This window comes from Corythoichthys intestinalis, chromosome 21, assembly GCF_030265065.1.
Source record: "Corythoichthys intestinalis isolate RoL2023-P3 chromosome 21, ASM3026506v1, whole genome shotgun sequence".
Taxonomy (NCBI): Eukaryota; Metazoa; Chordata; class Actinopteri; order Syngnathiformes; family Syngnathidae; genus Corythoichthys; species Corythoichthys intestinalis.
In genome coordinates, this window is record NC_080415.1 from 21,418,771 (window position 1) to 21,436,384 (window position 17,614).

The following is a 17,614-nucleotide window of genomic DNA, read 5'->3' on the forward strand; positions in this document are numbered from 1 at the left end:
AGTTAATCCTAATACAAAACTCTCAACAAGACATGGTAATGTGTAAATGTTTTATATACACATTTACAGTATACTTTAAAATATGCTTGAAAATCGCACAATGAAAAATAACGACTGCTCAGAATATGAAGCTCAGTAAACACAGTTGGTCACCTTAAATAAAATTAGCAACATAATATTACCGTTATAAGAAAATGATCAGATAAATTTTAAATGCTCTTTCGTATACCCTGATCACGTATAATGCAGTTTTGACATTCATCTTTCCTTTTGTAAAAGAAAAGACACTGATATACAAACCATCACCTCATTGGACATATAGGACTGTAAATGTGTGTAGGAGGGTTTCAAAAATCACTATTTTTTTTAGTAGTCAAGAGAACGGATAGCAGCGATGGTAGATGTGAGTCGGCGAGGCATCTGTTTGGCTGTTTGTCTGTAGTCTTCTGGTTTGGCCCTTAACAGAGTGACCACCTGCTGGAGAGTGCGAGACGGCTGCAAGCCCAGAGCATCCATCACATTGCTCAAATAGTCTGGGGAGCACAAAAAGTTTGAAAATGGAGTGATATAGACTTATCACTGTTTCATATTAAGCCAACTGTACACAGAGCAATGCACCTCAATAATCTAATGACTAAAAACAGAAATGAATGTGAATTGGTTCATGATTGGGTACAAGCTTGCTGCATGGTGTTGATGCTTTATCAAACTCTCCATACATTGCCTTGTATGTTGTCGCGATCTTATTTTTACCTATATCTGTGGCCAGCTGCTTGGTTGAACGCGCACTTAATTTAGGGATGAGCAGGATAGCATCACAGTACGTCTGCATAGTTGCCCGAGCGATGGAGCCCAGCCAGTAGTCAGCTGTGTTGTCCAACTCCGGAAGGTCATCGCCTGGAGACGTTTGGAGGCGTGTGTTTGAAAGTTGCCAATGAAATAGAACAAAATATAATATGGAGAACAGTTACCTTGCTCTGGAGGAAAAGGTAACTTCCCAGCATGCAAAGCCAACTCTAGCGCCGGATCTTCTTGTGTCACAAATGGTTCCAAGTGGAGCGGCAGTGACATCAAGTACTGACCTATCTGGAAGAGTATACCAAAATGTAGTTGACAGTTAGTTAAAACAATCATATAACTTTGCATTTGATAAAGAAAGTATCGTAAAGATCAAAACTAACATTTGTAATGTACTCTTGTGGCGATAGGCTGAATGACGGCAAGTCTTCAGCGTAGCTTTCTCCTAAACCTGGTGACTCTTGACTCTGTGCATAAACAGCGATGAGGAGAAACTCCATAACATTCAAATTCTCCCGCATATAAGAACAAGTTCCATAGAAGCTCACCTCCATTTTGGTGACGGGGGCCAGCTGGTGTTTAATCTGTAAAAAGACCGAATCAAAGGCCAGCTGATGGGCCTGCTGGTTGAGTCGGGTCAGCGCCGCTCTCGGCTCAGCTAGGAGGTTGGAATTACCGGCGCCCTTCTCCTGTGACACAAAGACAAACTTGCTTAACTTTTAGTTTAAATAGCTACAATCTCATTTAGAGGACATCACACCTTTAAAGAGTAGAGCAATTCCATGAGACCGTTGTATTCGGGCATGCTTCCCCTTTGAAGGTAGTTGTACTCCTGCCATGGATTTTTCTTCCTGTCTGCAGCGCTGGCCTCCTGGATGCCCGCTAGGGTGCGAGGGCTGTACGAGTCCGATAGGTACTTGCCTGCCGTGCCCATGATTCTACAGAAACGGTTGATTCATGAAAGTGAGTTCTCATGCGTGGAATATCTGGGAACTGGCCCAGATGATAGAATGACTTGAGATTTTATTCCTAGATTTAATATTGTAACATTATGCACAAGTTTAAACATTAACACTGTGCTTTCATTGATGAAAATACAAAAAAGTGTGCTCACACTGTATATATTAGAGGTGTGCTATCTAAGGCACCCCATGATTCGATTCGATTACGATTTAGAGTGCTACAATTCGACCATTGAACGATGATCATGATATTGGCGATGATCACGATTATCACGATCATCTATGCATCATACATTATTAATTAATAAAGTAGCCAAACAAATTTATGTCCATTATTAATTCAAAATATCCTAATGATTCAACAGGAACAATGGAAACATGCCAATACAACAAAAAGCTGCCCTTAAGCTGCTTTTTTTTTTTTTTAAAACAAGAAAGTGCAAAAACAACCAATTTTATCTAAAAGTCTCTAAAACTTATTTTGTCAACATGCCTATACAACACACAGCTGACCTTAAGCTGCTCTTATTCACAGGAATGTGCAAAAATGTTAGCTGTTTCAAAGGCAATACTTATTTCTCTCACCAATACAATAAAATTTACACTGGTGGAAAGAATTCCACATTTTCTGGAATCAAACAAAGTGCCTTTAGAAATAAGACTTCTTTTAACCAATATACTTTGTTTTCACAGATTTCTGTATTATTTCGCATATTTGTAGTGTTACCGCTGTACTTACTCCTGATTTTACACGTTCTGCATCTGGAGCAACTTTTGTAAACCACCAAACATCGCATAAATAAACATGGAAATACACGTCAGCGAATTCGCTAATTAGCATAGCGCTCGGCACTAACTAGTAACATCTCAAAAACAACAACAATCAAGGCTAAACATTACAATAGGGTTCATGTACACACCTATTATAGACGCACACGGGACTTAGCTACACACTGCGAACATTTTCCAATTAATATGACTTGAACCTACTGCTGGACAACTGAAAGGCAAGGAGCAACGAACTATCTCTCTTCCGCTCTCGCTCTAAAAAAATAATTTGCGCACAGAACAGGACCCAAAACGCGACCGCGTGGTCCCTGCCTGTCTCATCTACAAATTTATTTTCTAGTCTTTTGAACAGGAGTAAATCTCACGCTCAGTAACTTCCTCTGCAGCCATCTTAACCTTGTGCGTCCCTTAAGGTGTCGGGGCGGCAGACGTGTCTTGAATTTCGTTCCGCTAGCAGCGGCTGTCATTAAGTTATTAGAGGAAAATCATCGTTTTTGCACATTTATGAATTGTCATCGAATCGTCACGTGTCTAATCTCGATGAATCCAATAATTGATGTATTGGCACACCACTAGTACATATTATACACACAAATTGCTTATTATCTACATAAATGTTAAAAATAACTGAACAATACCTAATAGGTGTCCTGCACAAGATTAACTCATTGGTTGCAATTGACAGTGATCAACCTCCAATACATCAATTAGATGAAAATGACTGATTAATGGAAAATAATGACAAAGACCACTTCACTGACTTGTTTGACAGCTGCTGCTCAAAGGTGCCACATTGTCTCAGTAACTCCCCACAAGTGGCAATGATTCTGAAGAAAAAAAAAAGAAAAAAATGTCATTGGATCATTCAGTCTTTTCTACGCTAAGCACATTGAGGCAATTTAGCGTATTTTTTGTATTAGGTGTGAAGTGTGTTTTTCTCATTTTAAATATATACATCGGCCATGTTTGTAACGCATCAAGGGACATGCACGGTAGCATTATTAACATAGATTAGATAGATAGTTAGACTAAAGTAGTGGTTCATAACCTTGCTAAAGGTACCGAACCCCACAAGTTTCACATTTGGATTCACCGAATCCTTCGAAATTAGATAATATAGCAGTGCTTCTCAAATAGTGGGGAAGGCCCCCCCAGGGGGGTGCAGAGCGATGCTGGGACTGGCGCACGTGACCTTGGGGAACATACTTTTTTGTCGTATTAGAATGGAGTGTAATTGCACATCCACTTACGGTAGTAGGTGGCAATGCCACTCTCATTTTCAGCGGGTACGCAGTATTTTTGAACCAAACAAGAGCACACAGCAAAGAACACAGGAGATATGAAAAGCTAAGACAAGGAAATATGACGAAGCGTATGTAGCACTTAGCTTTTGGCTTTGACTTTTAGTACAGTGGGAGACGAGGAAAGAGCAGTCCGTCTACTTTGTCTAAAAATGTTCGTAGCGGACAGCAGGAATTATTTTTTTCAGCGAGTCCCAAATATTGCCAACAATCCTCCCGCTTTGTGAGTGTTACATCAGTAAATCAGCGAGCACTGTCAGCATCATATAAGGTGGCATACCAAGTTGCTCAGTGCAAAATAAACCCACACCATAGCAAAGGAGCTGATACTGATTTTTGTTTTTTCGGTCTAATTGTTTGACATATTGTCCTCATGAGTTAATGTTGCTAATCAATTTGAATTTATTATTATTTACTGATTTTATTAAATGTTATTTTTCAGTATCAAATGGTCAAAAAATGTATCTTGAGTATATTTTTACAGAATGGATGTGTTTTTTTTAAACACTTTATTGTAAGTTGATCTAGATTACTTTTTTCTTGAATATTAAAAAGAACACTATGTCATACAGAGTTATACTTATAATACGGTAATAAGAATTGTATATACAAATGATACTACGGTATATTTACAGTAGTGGCAGAGAGTTGGAGGGGCACGGAACGTTTACGTCTTCCTGTGGGGGGGCGTAACAGAAAATAATTGAGAAGCACTGTAATAAAGCATTTTTTTTTCAAATTCAAAACCAATATATCTAAGCTAGCAAGCTAATAATTTAGCAAACTCTTGTTTGAAATTCTTCTCATTTTGACAGCATGTTTTAGAAACAGGTCAAAATTTGAGACCACGCTGCCCATTGGTCTGTTGTATTCCCCCTATACCAAGTTTAAGTCAACCTTCCACCGAGAAAACCAGTTCCTCCTCAGATCGAGGATTAGCAGTTAAAAGAAATGGATTAAGCCTGTAAATTGGGTGCAAACCAGTCCAAAACCTGGTCTAACAAGCCACTTTCCCTAGATTTAATACGAAAATGGGGCTCTGCATTTTTTTACTTTCACCAAACCCCTTAGACATACTCACTGAACCCCTGCGGTTTGATCGAACCCAGGTTAAGAACCACTGGACTAAAGGGAAATAGTTGTGGTTTCAAGTCGATTATTCATCCCAAACCTGACTGAGTTCTGAAAAGCAGTCCAGTCCTCCTGGAAAACAGAAGAACTTGGCGTGTCCTCCAGTTTACACTTCTTTCTGATTGACTGCAATGTAGTTGAGAAGTCGGACACATACCTGAAGAGGGAAAAAAACGTCAACGGTAGCTGTTGGGTCAATTTAAAAACCCAAATAAGAAGTCCGGCAAACAGAGTCAACACTGTACACGAAAGTATATTTACTTGGTGAAGAGGGCTTTAAGTGCCTTGAGGAGGCCGCACACGCCCAGCCCGTCGGTCAGTTTTACACAGCGCTCCACGGCAGCATTCGCCAGGCCAAAAAGCTTCCCCACTGAGTGCTTCAGTTCTTCCACACAATCAATGACCTCTCCGTGCTCCTGAGGACCGACAAGAGATTGAAGGTCATTACACTCAATTTTAAAAAATCATTGTGCGCATGAGCTTTATCATACTGTATCTCACCAAGGGAACAGCACTGATCTGGATGAGGAGGTGATTTTCTTCCAATTCTCCATACTGTAACTGGTAAGTCTTATATGGGTCATATAACGCACACACGAACTCGTTCACCTTCAGAAGGTTATTTTCGCCTATAGAGACACGACAGAGGTTACAGCAGCTATTCTAGCTTGCATACATATTCATCTTCTTAATACATACAGATGTGTGGCATCATGGCAGCCTCTAAGTTGTGTCCCAAGGTGAGCGTGGTGTTGTTGAGCTCCAGCAAGGTGTCGAGGCGTTCCTCTTGGGCCACCCGATCCATACACGTGCTAAGGCACATGGGGATGGAGGGCACCATGGCGCCCAGAATTTGGATTAGTAACACTGTCACCACTTCATGAGGGTTCTTGAACACCTGATGGATGTTAAAGTCAATATTAATGACAAGACTCACATGTAATTTTAACTGTGTGATGTAAGTGTTTTACCTGACTGCACCACTGCAGCTGAGCGTGCCACGTGGACAACAAAGTGTCGTAGAATTCTGAAAGCTGTTGGTTCAGGTTAAGCTCGCTCTGAGATAGGTCCTGCCACATATTCACCATCTGTGCCTGGGAGGTGAGGATACATCACATCTGCTGATATGTATTTTTCGCACATACTTTCACAGTTTGTGTGTGTATGTGTGCCTGTTGCGGTCTGTTGTTCAGCTAAATATTAATATTTATATTTGATCAACAAGAATTTTTGACAATATCTACAAACAAATTATTCTTAAAACTATGACAGCCTTCTTCTATTTTATCACATCTGCATGTATTATACTGCCCCTATTGGCCAGGATGCTGATAACAGAACAAATACACAACACTCAGTCTTTGCAATATATTTAATCAAGTTATGACTAGGCCTGTCGCGATAACAAATTTTAGTATGCGATATATTGTCTCATAAATTATTGCCGACATGCGACATTATTGTCCGTTTTTTTTAACTAATTCAACCACTAATGTAGTCACAATACATCCTAATATATATCACCCATTAGAATGCAAAAATTGTTATTCTTAAATAAAACACAAACTATATAAAAAATAAGAGATATTGAAAAAAAAACTTGTTACATATATGTTGAACATGACATGCTATTATTCTGAAATGTTCACAAGAAGTACGTTCGTTAAGACGCTAACCGTAAGCTTTACATTCTGTAAAAAAAAAAAAAAAAAAAAAAAAAAAGTGCCCTTCTCTTTTCGTCAAGCATTAGGTGTCAGTAATGTTTTTTTCTTCATTTTTTTGTTAGCAAATGCTCCTAACCAGCAATTTTTCATTTCATTAATTTTTTTGAAGTGTCACATTTTAATAGCAAGTTTGCGTTTTGGAGAAGACTGCCAATGTTTTATAGCAGGCTAAAGTGGCTAGTACTTTGTCTTTTTTCCCCATTAGCCTCAATGTAGCGATGCTAACATTTTACAATGTTTAATATAGATGTGTTTCTTTATTTTGTATGTCTTAACTTAAATTCTACAGCGTGTTGATGACCAATAAACATCTGTGAAAGGAACTGGAGTCTCATAAGCCATCAACACGCACGTGCACATGCGCGCACAAATGTATGCCCGCACACGGCGATAAAACGCAGCCGTGAAAATTACCGCCCTAATTTTCATATACCGTGCAATAAATGGACTTATTACATATCGCGACAGGCTTGGTTAGGACTATACATATTCATGATTCATGAACTTATTGGTTTCTATTGACAGCAGTAGACGTCCAATCCATTTGTGACTTGGAGGGCAGGCAGCAATCATTCACTGCCAACCAGTGTTGTTAATCTTACTTAAAAAAAGTAAGTAATTACAGTTACAAATTACTTCTCCCAAAAAGTAATTTGAGTTAGTAACTGAGTTACCTGAATGTAATAGTAAATAGTTACTTGGCAAACTAATTGGTGTTACCTTTCATGTTTTTCCCGACCCACCCCCCAAAAAGCAAAAAAAAAAAACATAGTAACCTTTGCTATGTTTGGAAGCCATTTAATGTTGTGAATCAACTAATTCATTTAAAGATAGATTCAACTCAACATTTTGCCGATTTAGGAGTATTTTATATTTTTAAAAATTACTTAGGTTCGCTCGGAAGCTTCTTCATAACAGAGCCTTCCTGAGAGGTCTACTGCTTTAAGATGGCGGCCGTTTACTAATGCCGGTGAGTCAATCATTTCGCAACGAGTTCTCTATACATGTGCTAACGCAGCCGTGTCTGTCATTTCACATCTACCGGTAGTTATATATATACATATGATATCTACCTTAGCATCATGTGGGCGTAGTTTGTAGGCTATCAGCTACAGTCAGGTACTATTGGAGCCACCTAGCATCGCGTTTGCAATGGCATCACAACTCCCGTCCCTCCTCCCCACTCCCGCTTTGCTCTCTCGTCTCCGTGAGTCCGTGTCTCTTACACACTTTTCTCGCGTCATTCAACCAACGTAGTAACGCATAGTAAAGTACGCCTTTACAGTACGTCTTCAGTAACGGTAATGGCGTTGCCAAGATGAGAAAAGTAATGAATTAGATTACTCAGTACAGAAAAAAATAACGCTGTTATACTCTAACGCCGTTATTAACAACACTGCTGCCAACCCCTTCCAGTCAAAATGGACTGGCCATCTAAAGCCAGAAACATAATTATGCAATTGTTGCACCAGCAATATTTTTACACACCTTATGACACTTGTAGTAATACGCAAGGAGCTGTGGCATTCTGTCAATCTCCGAGAAGACTTTGACAAACAGTTTTGCTTGGTCTGCACAAGGAAAAGTAAGGGATTTTCACTTAATCTATGATTACAAATAGTTGGGTAAATGTGTTAAAATACAAAATTCTTGTTTTCTGAGGGACTTACCTACAGACATGGAATTAAATGCTGCCACTATTTGGGGGCTTGCTAGGGCCTCCAGCCTGTTTTTAAGCGCCTCTAGGTGGACACACTTTTCAGAGTAGTCTGGTGTGTCCACCAGCATGGCCAGACTATTCTGCATGCTGGTGAGCTTGAATGAGATGGCTGCGAGATCCTGAAAGAGACAAGTTTGATGTTTGCTGCTGTCCCTAAATAACACTTAAAAACAACTATTGATTTACTTTACTTGTGATTTGAAAATCTCCTCGATGTCTGCACTGAGTGTGCTCCATTTATCTGCCTCCTGTAGTGCCTCTGCTGCCAGCTGCATTCGACTCTTTACTTGATCGATCTCCACCAGGACCTGGAGGAAGCATTGGCACTAGATAATTAAGACACTTTCACAGTCCCTGTAAAAGCAGGATTTTGGACCACTTTGTTCAAAGTCATTTTATACCAGGGGTTCAGAACTTGCTTTCATCAAGAGCCATGTGGGGGCTATGGTTTCTTTCACCGAGGCAGAATTAGACATACTGCGGTGTTTTGAGATAAGAGTGCGTTGACTTGAAATTCATTCATTCAGTCATGTTCTGTGCCGCTTATCGTAAAAAGAGTTGTGAAGGTGTTGGAGCCTATCCTAGCTAACTATGGGCAGGAGGTGGGGTACACCTTGCCAACCAAAAGCGTACCGCACGAATGCTATTTTTAGACCATGACGTCGCCATCGTAACGCATAAGTGGGACATTACAGACACGCCCTCGCAGACAACCCATGTTATTTGTGCTTGTTTTCTCTGGTAATCTTTCAAAAAAGAACATGCCGATCAAACACTGCTGCTATGGGACATGTACGTAGAAAAGACTCTAGACATTACGACATATGAAGGATGTTTTCGTCATACGTTTCCCAAAACAAAAAACTCGGAGGAAAAAATGTGAAGAATGGATCAACTTGCACGGACGTCAAAAAGACCAGTTTAACGCCAGCAAGGTGAAGCCATTCACATTTCATATGCAGTAAACATTTTGTTGGGTGCCATGGCCCTACGGTGGAGGAAAAGGTAAGCCATTTTGATATTTCACTAATTTTTTAGCGTGGCGTTTTGCTCTACTGCATCTGTCTGACAATGAATGACCTGAAAAAATTTAAAATGGTATCGGTTACCTTTTCTTTTGTTAAAAAAAAGAAAAAAAAAAAAACTTTAGTAAGGGGGAAGTGTAAAAAATTATAGAATTAAGATTTGTTATTAATGAAAAAAAAAAAGTGTTTGTTGGCTGTTACTGAGTAGCATTTACGATCGCTACACAAAAATATCAACGTGAATTGCCCAAAAGAACGGTCAGAGACATAAGACAACCAGAGGATATAATAAATAAGAAAGACAGGGCATATAGAGGTAAAGGATAGATTGTTGAAACAAAAGAATATCACTGTCACTGGCTTAAGGCAATGCACACAAGAAAAAGGTGTTGATAAAGGAGCTAACTCTGGATCAGGTAAGCTCTTTTTCAGCCCTCGACACTCAAACCATCTCTAACTGAACATCTGTATGTTCTTCCACATCTTTACCAGTAAATTTGGCACCTGGGACATCATTTTGGGACAGAATTGGTAGGTTTAGCTCAGTACACATCTCGTTCATACATTATTTCCATTCATTTACTATTGGGGATAAACGGGAGGTTGACCCGCCTAGCAACAATTGCTAAAGTCATGAATATTAATGACAAAAAGTGACGTGTTGCTTGCGGTACACCATTGCAGGGCACATACAGAAAAGAAATCATGCACACACTCATAAACTAGGGACAATATGAAGTGGTCAATCAGCCTACCATGAATGTTTTGGGGATTTGGGAGGGAGCTGCAGTACATGGAGAAACCCATGCAGGCATGGGGAGAACATGCAAACTCTACACTGGAAGGTTTGAGGGTCTTGATCTCAGAAATATGAGATAGACCTGCTAACAACGAATGCTCTGTACAGTGTAAGTGACACTAGGGTGACTGTTGCTGTTAGATTTTGTATCTCAACACACCTGCATGGATTGCACTGTATCTTGTTCAAATTTCTTGATGTCCTCTTTAACCAGAACCATTTGCTCCTTAAGGAAAGACGCTTCCTGTTTCAGTGCCTCCACATCTCGCAATACTCTGGGCATGTTTTGCAGGGCCTGGTTGCTGGTCTCTGTTGAAATAAAATACAAGATTGTTCATTGAAAGACATATCGAAGAATAGGAGTGGGAACCTCTTGGTACCTCACGATACGATTTGCGATACAAAGCTCACGATAATGATGATCTGACGATATGGCTACACAACGATTATAGATACATTGGTCAGGAAATCATTATAGGATATTCTACAAACAACTAATAAGAAGAAAAACAAGCCTCTGCTGTGAATTGGAATGACTTTTATCACTAGTAGACGTCCAATCCATTTGAACTGGGGGGGTGGCAGCGAATGAACGAATATGCCATCCCACTTCAAACGGATTGAACGTCTATTGCTGTCAGTGGCAGCCAATGAGGTAATTTTGGGCTATTTAAGGTCATCTACCTGCTGATTTTCAGTTACTTCCTGTTGATTTTTGGGGTACTTTATGGGTCATTTCCTATTTATTTTGAGTTACAGAACATGAAGTAGCCTTGGAATCACCCAAATGAATAGGCAGCGACTCAAACTCAACAGGGAATGGCCTGTAAATGCCCTATAATGAACCGCAAGTGACCTGCAATTGCCCTGAAAATCAGACAGAATGACTGTGAATGCTCTGGCTTCGAATGAACAAACGTTTTTAGTCTAGATGGATTGGGCGTCGAGCACCATCAATGCAGCCTTAGAGCTAACTGAGACACTATTATGGTGGAAGATTTTGGTAGCAACTTGTTTGTTCCTTTTTATTTTTTTTAGACATCGGCACCTTTTTAAAACGATATCTCGATTCTTGGCAGGAGCATATCGATAACCTTTTGGGATACATAACATCACGATATATCATCATTTCGATTTTTTTGTCACACCCCTACAGAGGAGTAATGACAATTTGCAGAAAATGTTTGTCTTTAGAACGATAAAACACACACGACAAACAGCTGAGTGTATGCAATATACTGACCCTCAATTGCATTGTTGACTTCCTGGATGAAAAGCTGTAGCTTCATAACCAACGTCGCAGCATGTGTATCCACTTTCCCAGGTGCATCGTTCTGCACCACCTTAAAAGCGCCATTCACCCAGTCTTTCACGTCAAAATCATCGTCCAGAAATTTTGAGTAATCCATTTTCTGATTACGGATTGTTCAATCCCTCGACGTAAATTGAATGTCATCGAGCCATGGCTAACGCTGGTGAGCTAGTTTTTGCCCAACAACGGTTTCGACACGAATATAAAATATATAGCCCAGGAGAATGAGATAATCATTACAACCAGATATAGTTCCAGCAAGGCAATGGCCTCCTCCAGAGTTATTTTGATGTGTCAAAAAATATTAGAGAAAGGAAAGGCTCGAGACATTGCTCATTGTGCCACAAGAAGCTGTAGTGTAATGACAACAAATTCCGGTGTGTGCGCTTGTGTTTACCTTCCCTAAGAAACAAAAGCGGGATGACCAACTAATACTAATATTTCTAATGTTTCCACTTATCGAAGTTTAACAACAACAACATCATTCTATAAATAAATCAAAATATACTGCGTGTAGAGAGAGACAGTGAGAGAGAAGAAGAGGAGGAATAGATGCAAAATGCGCGCTAAAAGCCAACCAAGGCGGCCATTATCACTCGTGGGCCATGTTGTGTCAGTGCCTGTACTTCGAAATAACTATTTATTGCTCATTTTTTTAAACGAACTGGTTCTCTTAGACGTCAGCGGTGCAGTAAATTGATTGCATATTTAAAAATAATAATGTATTTTCAATATCCAGTCACAAAACAGTCACATTTGTTATAAACCAAACGGTTTGTAAAACCGTCAGGATTTTTGCTGAGTCAAGAGTATTTTGGAGGAGAAAAATCACCAGTGTTGGGCACGTTACTTTAAAAAAGTAATTAGTTACATTACTCACTACTTCTTCCAAAAAGCAACTGAGTTAGTAACTGAATTACTCTATAGTAAAAGTAACTAGTTACCACGGAAAGTAACTATTTCCGTTACTTTAAAAAGAACTTGTTGTATGTCAAAGAATTTGAAATTTTCTTAGCAGTATTCGAGTCAGTGGAATAGAGAAGAACAGACAGGTAGTTAACTTGTTAGGTGCTTCAGCAGATTTGAATTGCTTACCACAGATGTCGACAAAAGCTTAACGGGACATAAATTACCCATTACATGCTGGTTCTTTCCTTTAATTTCGACAACCTGAAGTAGTGTTTATATCTCCACCTCTTAAAGGACAATTTTTCTTCTGAATGCTGTGCCATCCGGACCCTGTGCATCTGTTTTGCGTGTGTGTTTGCCGCACGCGCTGTTCCCGTTTGCTTGTGAAATCACCGGCTCTGATTGGCTTACCACGACACATGACTCAAACCCTCAGCCAATCACAATCACTTCCATCGCATCTCTCGAGGGGCTGCATTCAGGTAGGCTCATTTCCCAACAATTCACGTCACCTTCAAAGCATCTGCTGTCCTCAAGATGGAAGCAGAATTATTACTGGCTGACAGTGGGAGATGGTAACGAGGCTAGAATCAGGTGTAGCAAACACAGAAACGTTACCAAACTTTGGAAAGCATTGTCTAATAGAATGAGCAGGGACAAACAGCTAGGAGTCAGAAGTACGTGCGCTATTCTGGAACCTGAACGCACCCCAAGTTTTGGATGACAAATCAACAGAGCAGAGAGTCGACTCGACACGGCTGGTAGTTTCTTCAATTTATTCAGAGTAAGTAACGCACCGCTTTTGACCGTCAGTAATGGTAACGGCGGAAAAAGTAATTAGTTAGATTACCCTGTTACTGAAAAAATAACGCAGTTACGTAACGGCGTTATTTATAACAGCGTTAGTGCCAACACTGCACACATCGTAGGTTCTCTTAGTCTGCCTGAGCTTACTGCTATAAGATGGCCGCCGGTTACTAACGTTGTCGACTCCGACTTTTTGCATCTAGCGCTCTTAAGTAAGTGATATCTACGCCAAGAACAATTGTGTCACATAGAAATAAGTCCGTCCAGAATCAGGCACCTGTTTTAATAATGTGTTCCGTGTTGGCAAGAAAGTCATTTTCGTATTTTATTATTACAGTATTATTAAATGTATACAATTAACTAAGTGCATATTTATACACAGGGAAGCATGATGAATTAATGGTTAGCAGGCCTTCCATACTATACTCAGATAAATTAGGAAATGGATCAACGGTTGTGAATTTCACTAATTGTGAAAGGTCATTATTTATTTTTAAAATAAGTCATGTTTTTTTTTATTTTTTAACCAAGGTTAGTCAAAGAAAGTCATTAATAATCATTGAATTTGAGTTAGTAGATAATGATGTACGGTAGTTCACTAATGTGCTTTACATGGAGGCCTCATCTGGTTCTTCAAACTCCACAATCTCTTTTAAACCTTGAAAACAAAAGTAATGTGAATTGCCGTAATCAGGTGGCTTGTTGGGACATGAGCCCACCACTTCTGGTTTGAGTGAAGCAAATGGGTTGGCACCACTTCCCTTCATGTTCATCTCCAACTCCAGCAGGATCTGCAGCGAGTAGGTCATCTCTGCCTCGCTGTGAATAAAGAGGCAAGAAGCTTGTTATGAAGAAATAGAGGTGGAGAGAACAACAATTCAAATGCTCACCTTAGCGCAGTGAAAAGAGAAGGGATTTCGTAGTCCCTTAGAAGTAGGAGTGTTGGAAGCCAACCTTGCTCCAAACCTTGACTGGCATCAAATCCTTGAGAATATATAAAAAGCTAGCTGAATGGTAGTGGCCAGGGTTTTGTAATAAATTATTTACTTGTTACTCTTTGGGTAAATTGTACTCATCACAGTAATTGGTAGAACTTGTTCTCACCAGGATGAAATCCAACCACCAGATCAGGCTTGGCTGCTTCCTCTTTTTCTACCACTTCCTCCCAGAACTGATGATATAGGCCCTCGTAGGCACTGATATAGACTCTCTGCCTTGGCCCAAAGGCTGTAAGTGGAGGCCTCATGATGGGCCCCTTCATCAACTCTGGTCCCACCATGACAATTTCTATCCCTTGGTGCCCCGGGAACATCTTATTTAGTTCGTCGTAATCTGTCAATTTTGCAGCAAGAGTCTCGCTTTGGCCAGCTCCCACCAGATGAATGGTGAGAGGTTTAGAATATGGACTCAGGCCAAACAGCCTCATTCCCCAGGCAATGGTGAGAGGTTTGGAGAAGAACTCACTGCAAACTCTCCAGATGGACTCGCTCAAGTCTTTATGCTCAGGTCGAGTCCTGCTTGCGTCGTTCCACAATTTCTCCATGTTTGCTCCTGTCAAAATGGGGTCGAGGCAAGCGGTAAGATCACCCTGCATGGCAAGCCAGTCGTCCCAGTTCTTGATTTCGGATTCGAGCTTTGACCATTTGCCCGTAGGGAATGGAAGATCTCCTGAAGGGTCATTTAAAAGAATCCAGTTGTCCAAAAAACAGAGTGTCACAAACGTCACAATACACTTCACACACTGCTCCTTAGTACAATTTATACTGTCCGTGGCAAGCTTCTTGAAACAGGATCAAATGTTCTGGACACCAGCACCTATCACAACTAAACATGTGCCGATTACTGCTTTCAAGGAATACTGGGTATAAAAAATGTCACTGTTTCAGAACCGCAAAAATGTTCTGTCATACCATCCCATCTGTATTAGCTATTTTTTATGTCCCAAAAATGCAGGGAGAAATCCTTCACTAGCAGCTGCACGGCTTAACCCTCCCCCACTGGTTGTTGCTCAATGTCAGTGAGTCAGCTGTGCTACACGATGGTTGGAGGAGGTGAAACTCCTGAACTTTTTCCCTCATCCAAGAAAACAAAATCGCTGGTATGGGAATACTTCGGCTACAGAAAAGTTACAGACAGCCGCGGCTTAGAAGAGTACTGACATGTACTGTAAAACATATTTGCGGAAGGTGGTTGCCAAGGAGGCAGTACCTCCAATATCATTTTGCATTTACACAAAATTAAAGGTTAGTCAACACTGTCATGAACGTTTCCCACCAGCTTCGTTAACTCCAGGATGTTTAGTGTGGCTAGCGGTGGTAAAACGTGCTGTTTTTTTTCGCTCTGGCAACTGTCTGTGTTTAGAAAGAATGTGTGTGTATAATGTAAACATCATACGAGTCATACACACGTGCTTTTTATGGAAAATAATTTAGTTATTTTTGTTCTGATGGTAATAATGTTGAGCTGTGGCTGTGGGTTTAGGCTCACCTAAAGGACTGCATTTATTTTATTTTATTTTTTTTTATTGTTTTTATTTAAGAATATTTTGTTTGGTTTAAGGTTATCATACCGTCAGACTCTCATCCCGGCACATGCCTAATCCACAACAAACCACATGAGCAAATGTTTTTACAAAGCCATGAATCAGGTGTGAAGTAGTTAATCTCCATCTAAAAGAACATATCAAAATTATGAAGTACATCTAGTCATGAAATATTCCTACTACTTGCATACCTTTGTACACGAGCCATTCCACTACTCTGTCCATGGCTGCGAGACGCAATTGTGGGCAGAACTTTTTGTGTTTAGGCCAGTTGACCTTTTGACACTCCTTGCAGCAGTAATAAACATTCAAACATCTGCAAGAAACCATAATCGAAATATGATTTTTGAGTGAAATAAAATTGATTACATATGTTAGATTTGATTTTTTATTACCTGGAACAGCGCTTCAGGCTTTGATGGTTTGCCAGCTGATTTGAGCTCTTCTCACAATGAGCACACACTTTGAAAGATTCCTCCATCTTTTCAAACATCTCCTTTTGGGAACGGAATGCCATGGATTGATCAGTCTGGGCGGGCACTCTGGAAAGGTATAGAATGTAAAATTCGTAAAAGTGTCAACCCCACAGAAGCTTTGCATGCCTTTTGGATTTCTGTTGGACCTTCCATGATGGTGCCATTTGATTTGAAAATGGCCAGAGCTATCTGCTGGTGGGATGAAATTGTGAATCCTGGACTAATCTGCTCTATTAGAAACTACAACAACATACATGTACTGCTTTTGCCATTTTTAGCAAAGGACGTGTGTTGTTGAGGTGAGCGGGGCGCGGGGAGGGGGTAAATACAACCACATAAAATTGTCATTCACATGTCTTACAAGGAGTGTCTGAATATTAATGTGACAACCCAAACAGTCCAATTAATTGATCTACGGATAGTAGAGCGAATTGCATAAACTATGTATTACTGAAATTTAAAACGATCAGTCAAACTGTCATTCAAGCATGGCTGGTTTGCACTCTGGCAGCGTGCGTGTAGCTTCACACAAGTGACTTTTTATTTAAGTCCACGTTAAATGGCCATAGAAGAAAAACGTACCTCTTTCTTTCTGCCATTTTTGGAGCTTTGCTAGTGAGTTAATTGTAGTCACCAGACTCTTCCTTCTTGATCTCTTTCGACAGCAAAGGGTAGAACTTTAAAACACCTGTTCGCGTCCATCTAAAGTGACATTAAGAAACACACGCTCTAAACACGCGACAAATATAGTTTATAGCGTGACACCATTTTCAAAAAGATTGTAAAAATAAAATCATTTACATTTACAACGGTAGGTTGATCTATATCCAAATACTGTACGTAAAAGAAACCATTTGAGGCACTGTACTGTAGTTTATGTTCGACTTAAAGACTAGGTACTGACATGTTGAAACCACCAGAGGTCAGTGTCGCAGCGAAGATAACCATTATGCCAACCGGCAAAAAAACGTCACGGAAACAACAAAGCTAATGGTAATAAATGTGTGACTTGAACAAAAGGGCCAAAGATAAAATTACTTATTATGTATTTCATCAATTATCCGACAGAAAAGAAAATATGTTTAGCAGAGGATGGTTTCGATCCATCGACCTCTGGGTTATGGGCCCAGCACGCTTCCGCTGCGCCACTCTGCTGATTACGGTTCTTTGAAATATTTTAAATAATATAAAAATCACAGCGCCATGATCTTGTACAAATGTTCATTAAATCTTCATTAAACCATCGGGCAGGCCAGAAGATTTATACCTTGGTGCCGTAAGTACATTTTCTTACTTTATTATTTACAATAACATTATCC

At 40.0% G+C, this 17,614-nt stretch overlaps 2 protein-coding genes and 1 non-coding gene across 5 annotated transcripts; all 3 read right to left on the bottom strand.

Annotated features, from left to right (window-relative positions):
- Window positions 1-36: 36 nt before the first annotated feature.
- Window positions 37-12,069, bottom strand: cog7 (component of oligomeric golgi complex 7). The gene is made up of 17 exons (XM_057826196.1): window positions 11,493-12,069; window positions 10,410-10,558; window positions 8,617-8,733; window positions 8,376-8,544; window positions 8,194-8,276; window positions 5,953-6,075; window positions 5,681-5,879; window positions 5,483-5,610; window positions 5,243-5,397; window positions 5,022-5,138; window positions 3,311-3,376; window positions 1,559-1,736; window positions 1,347-1,487; window positions 1,182-1,265; window positions 972-1,086; window positions 754-897; window positions 37-533 (listed from the first exon to the last, which is right to left on the bottom strand). Exons 1-17 carry the CDS (start codon window positions 11,656-11,658, stop codon window positions 367-369), a joined length of 2,301 nt encoding a protein of 766 aa, XP_057682179.1. The 5' UTR covers window positions 11,659-12,069; the 3' UTR covers window positions 37-366.
- Window positions 12,070-13,529: 1,460 nt separating this feature from the next.
- On the bottom strand, window positions 13,530-17,154 carry LOC130909797 (putative protein MSS51 homolog, mitochondrial). Of its 3 annotated transcripts, none has more exons than XM_057826655.1 (7): window positions 17,097-17,154; window positions 16,878-16,997; window positions 16,215-16,361; window positions 16,011-16,135; window positions 14,382-14,945; window positions 14,168-14,261; window positions 13,530-14,096 (listed from the first exon to the last, which is right to left on the bottom strand). In XM_057826655.1, the coding sequence occupies exons 2-7, from the start codon at window positions 16,892-16,894 to the stop codon at window positions 13,886-13,888; spliced, it is 1,158 nt and encodes a 385-aa protein (XP_057682638.1). In that variant the 5' UTR covers window positions 16,895-16,997; window positions 17,097-17,154; the 3' UTR covers window positions 13,530-13,885. The 3 variants fall into 3 exon arrangements, with proteins under 3 accessions (XP_057682638.1, XP_057682637.1, XP_057682639.1); XM_057826654.1 differs by having other exon boundaries at window positions 16,878-17,024; window positions 17,097-17,135; XM_057826656.1 differs by having other exon boundaries at window positions 16,878-17,115.
- Window positions 17,155-17,378: 224 nt separating this feature from the next.
- trnam-cau (transfer RNA methionine (anticodon CAU)) lies at window positions 17,379-17,450 on the bottom strand. Its single transcript has one exon. It is a non-coding gene; the product is annotated as a tRNA-Met (tRNA).
- Window positions 17,451-17,614: the final 164 nt, after the last annotated feature.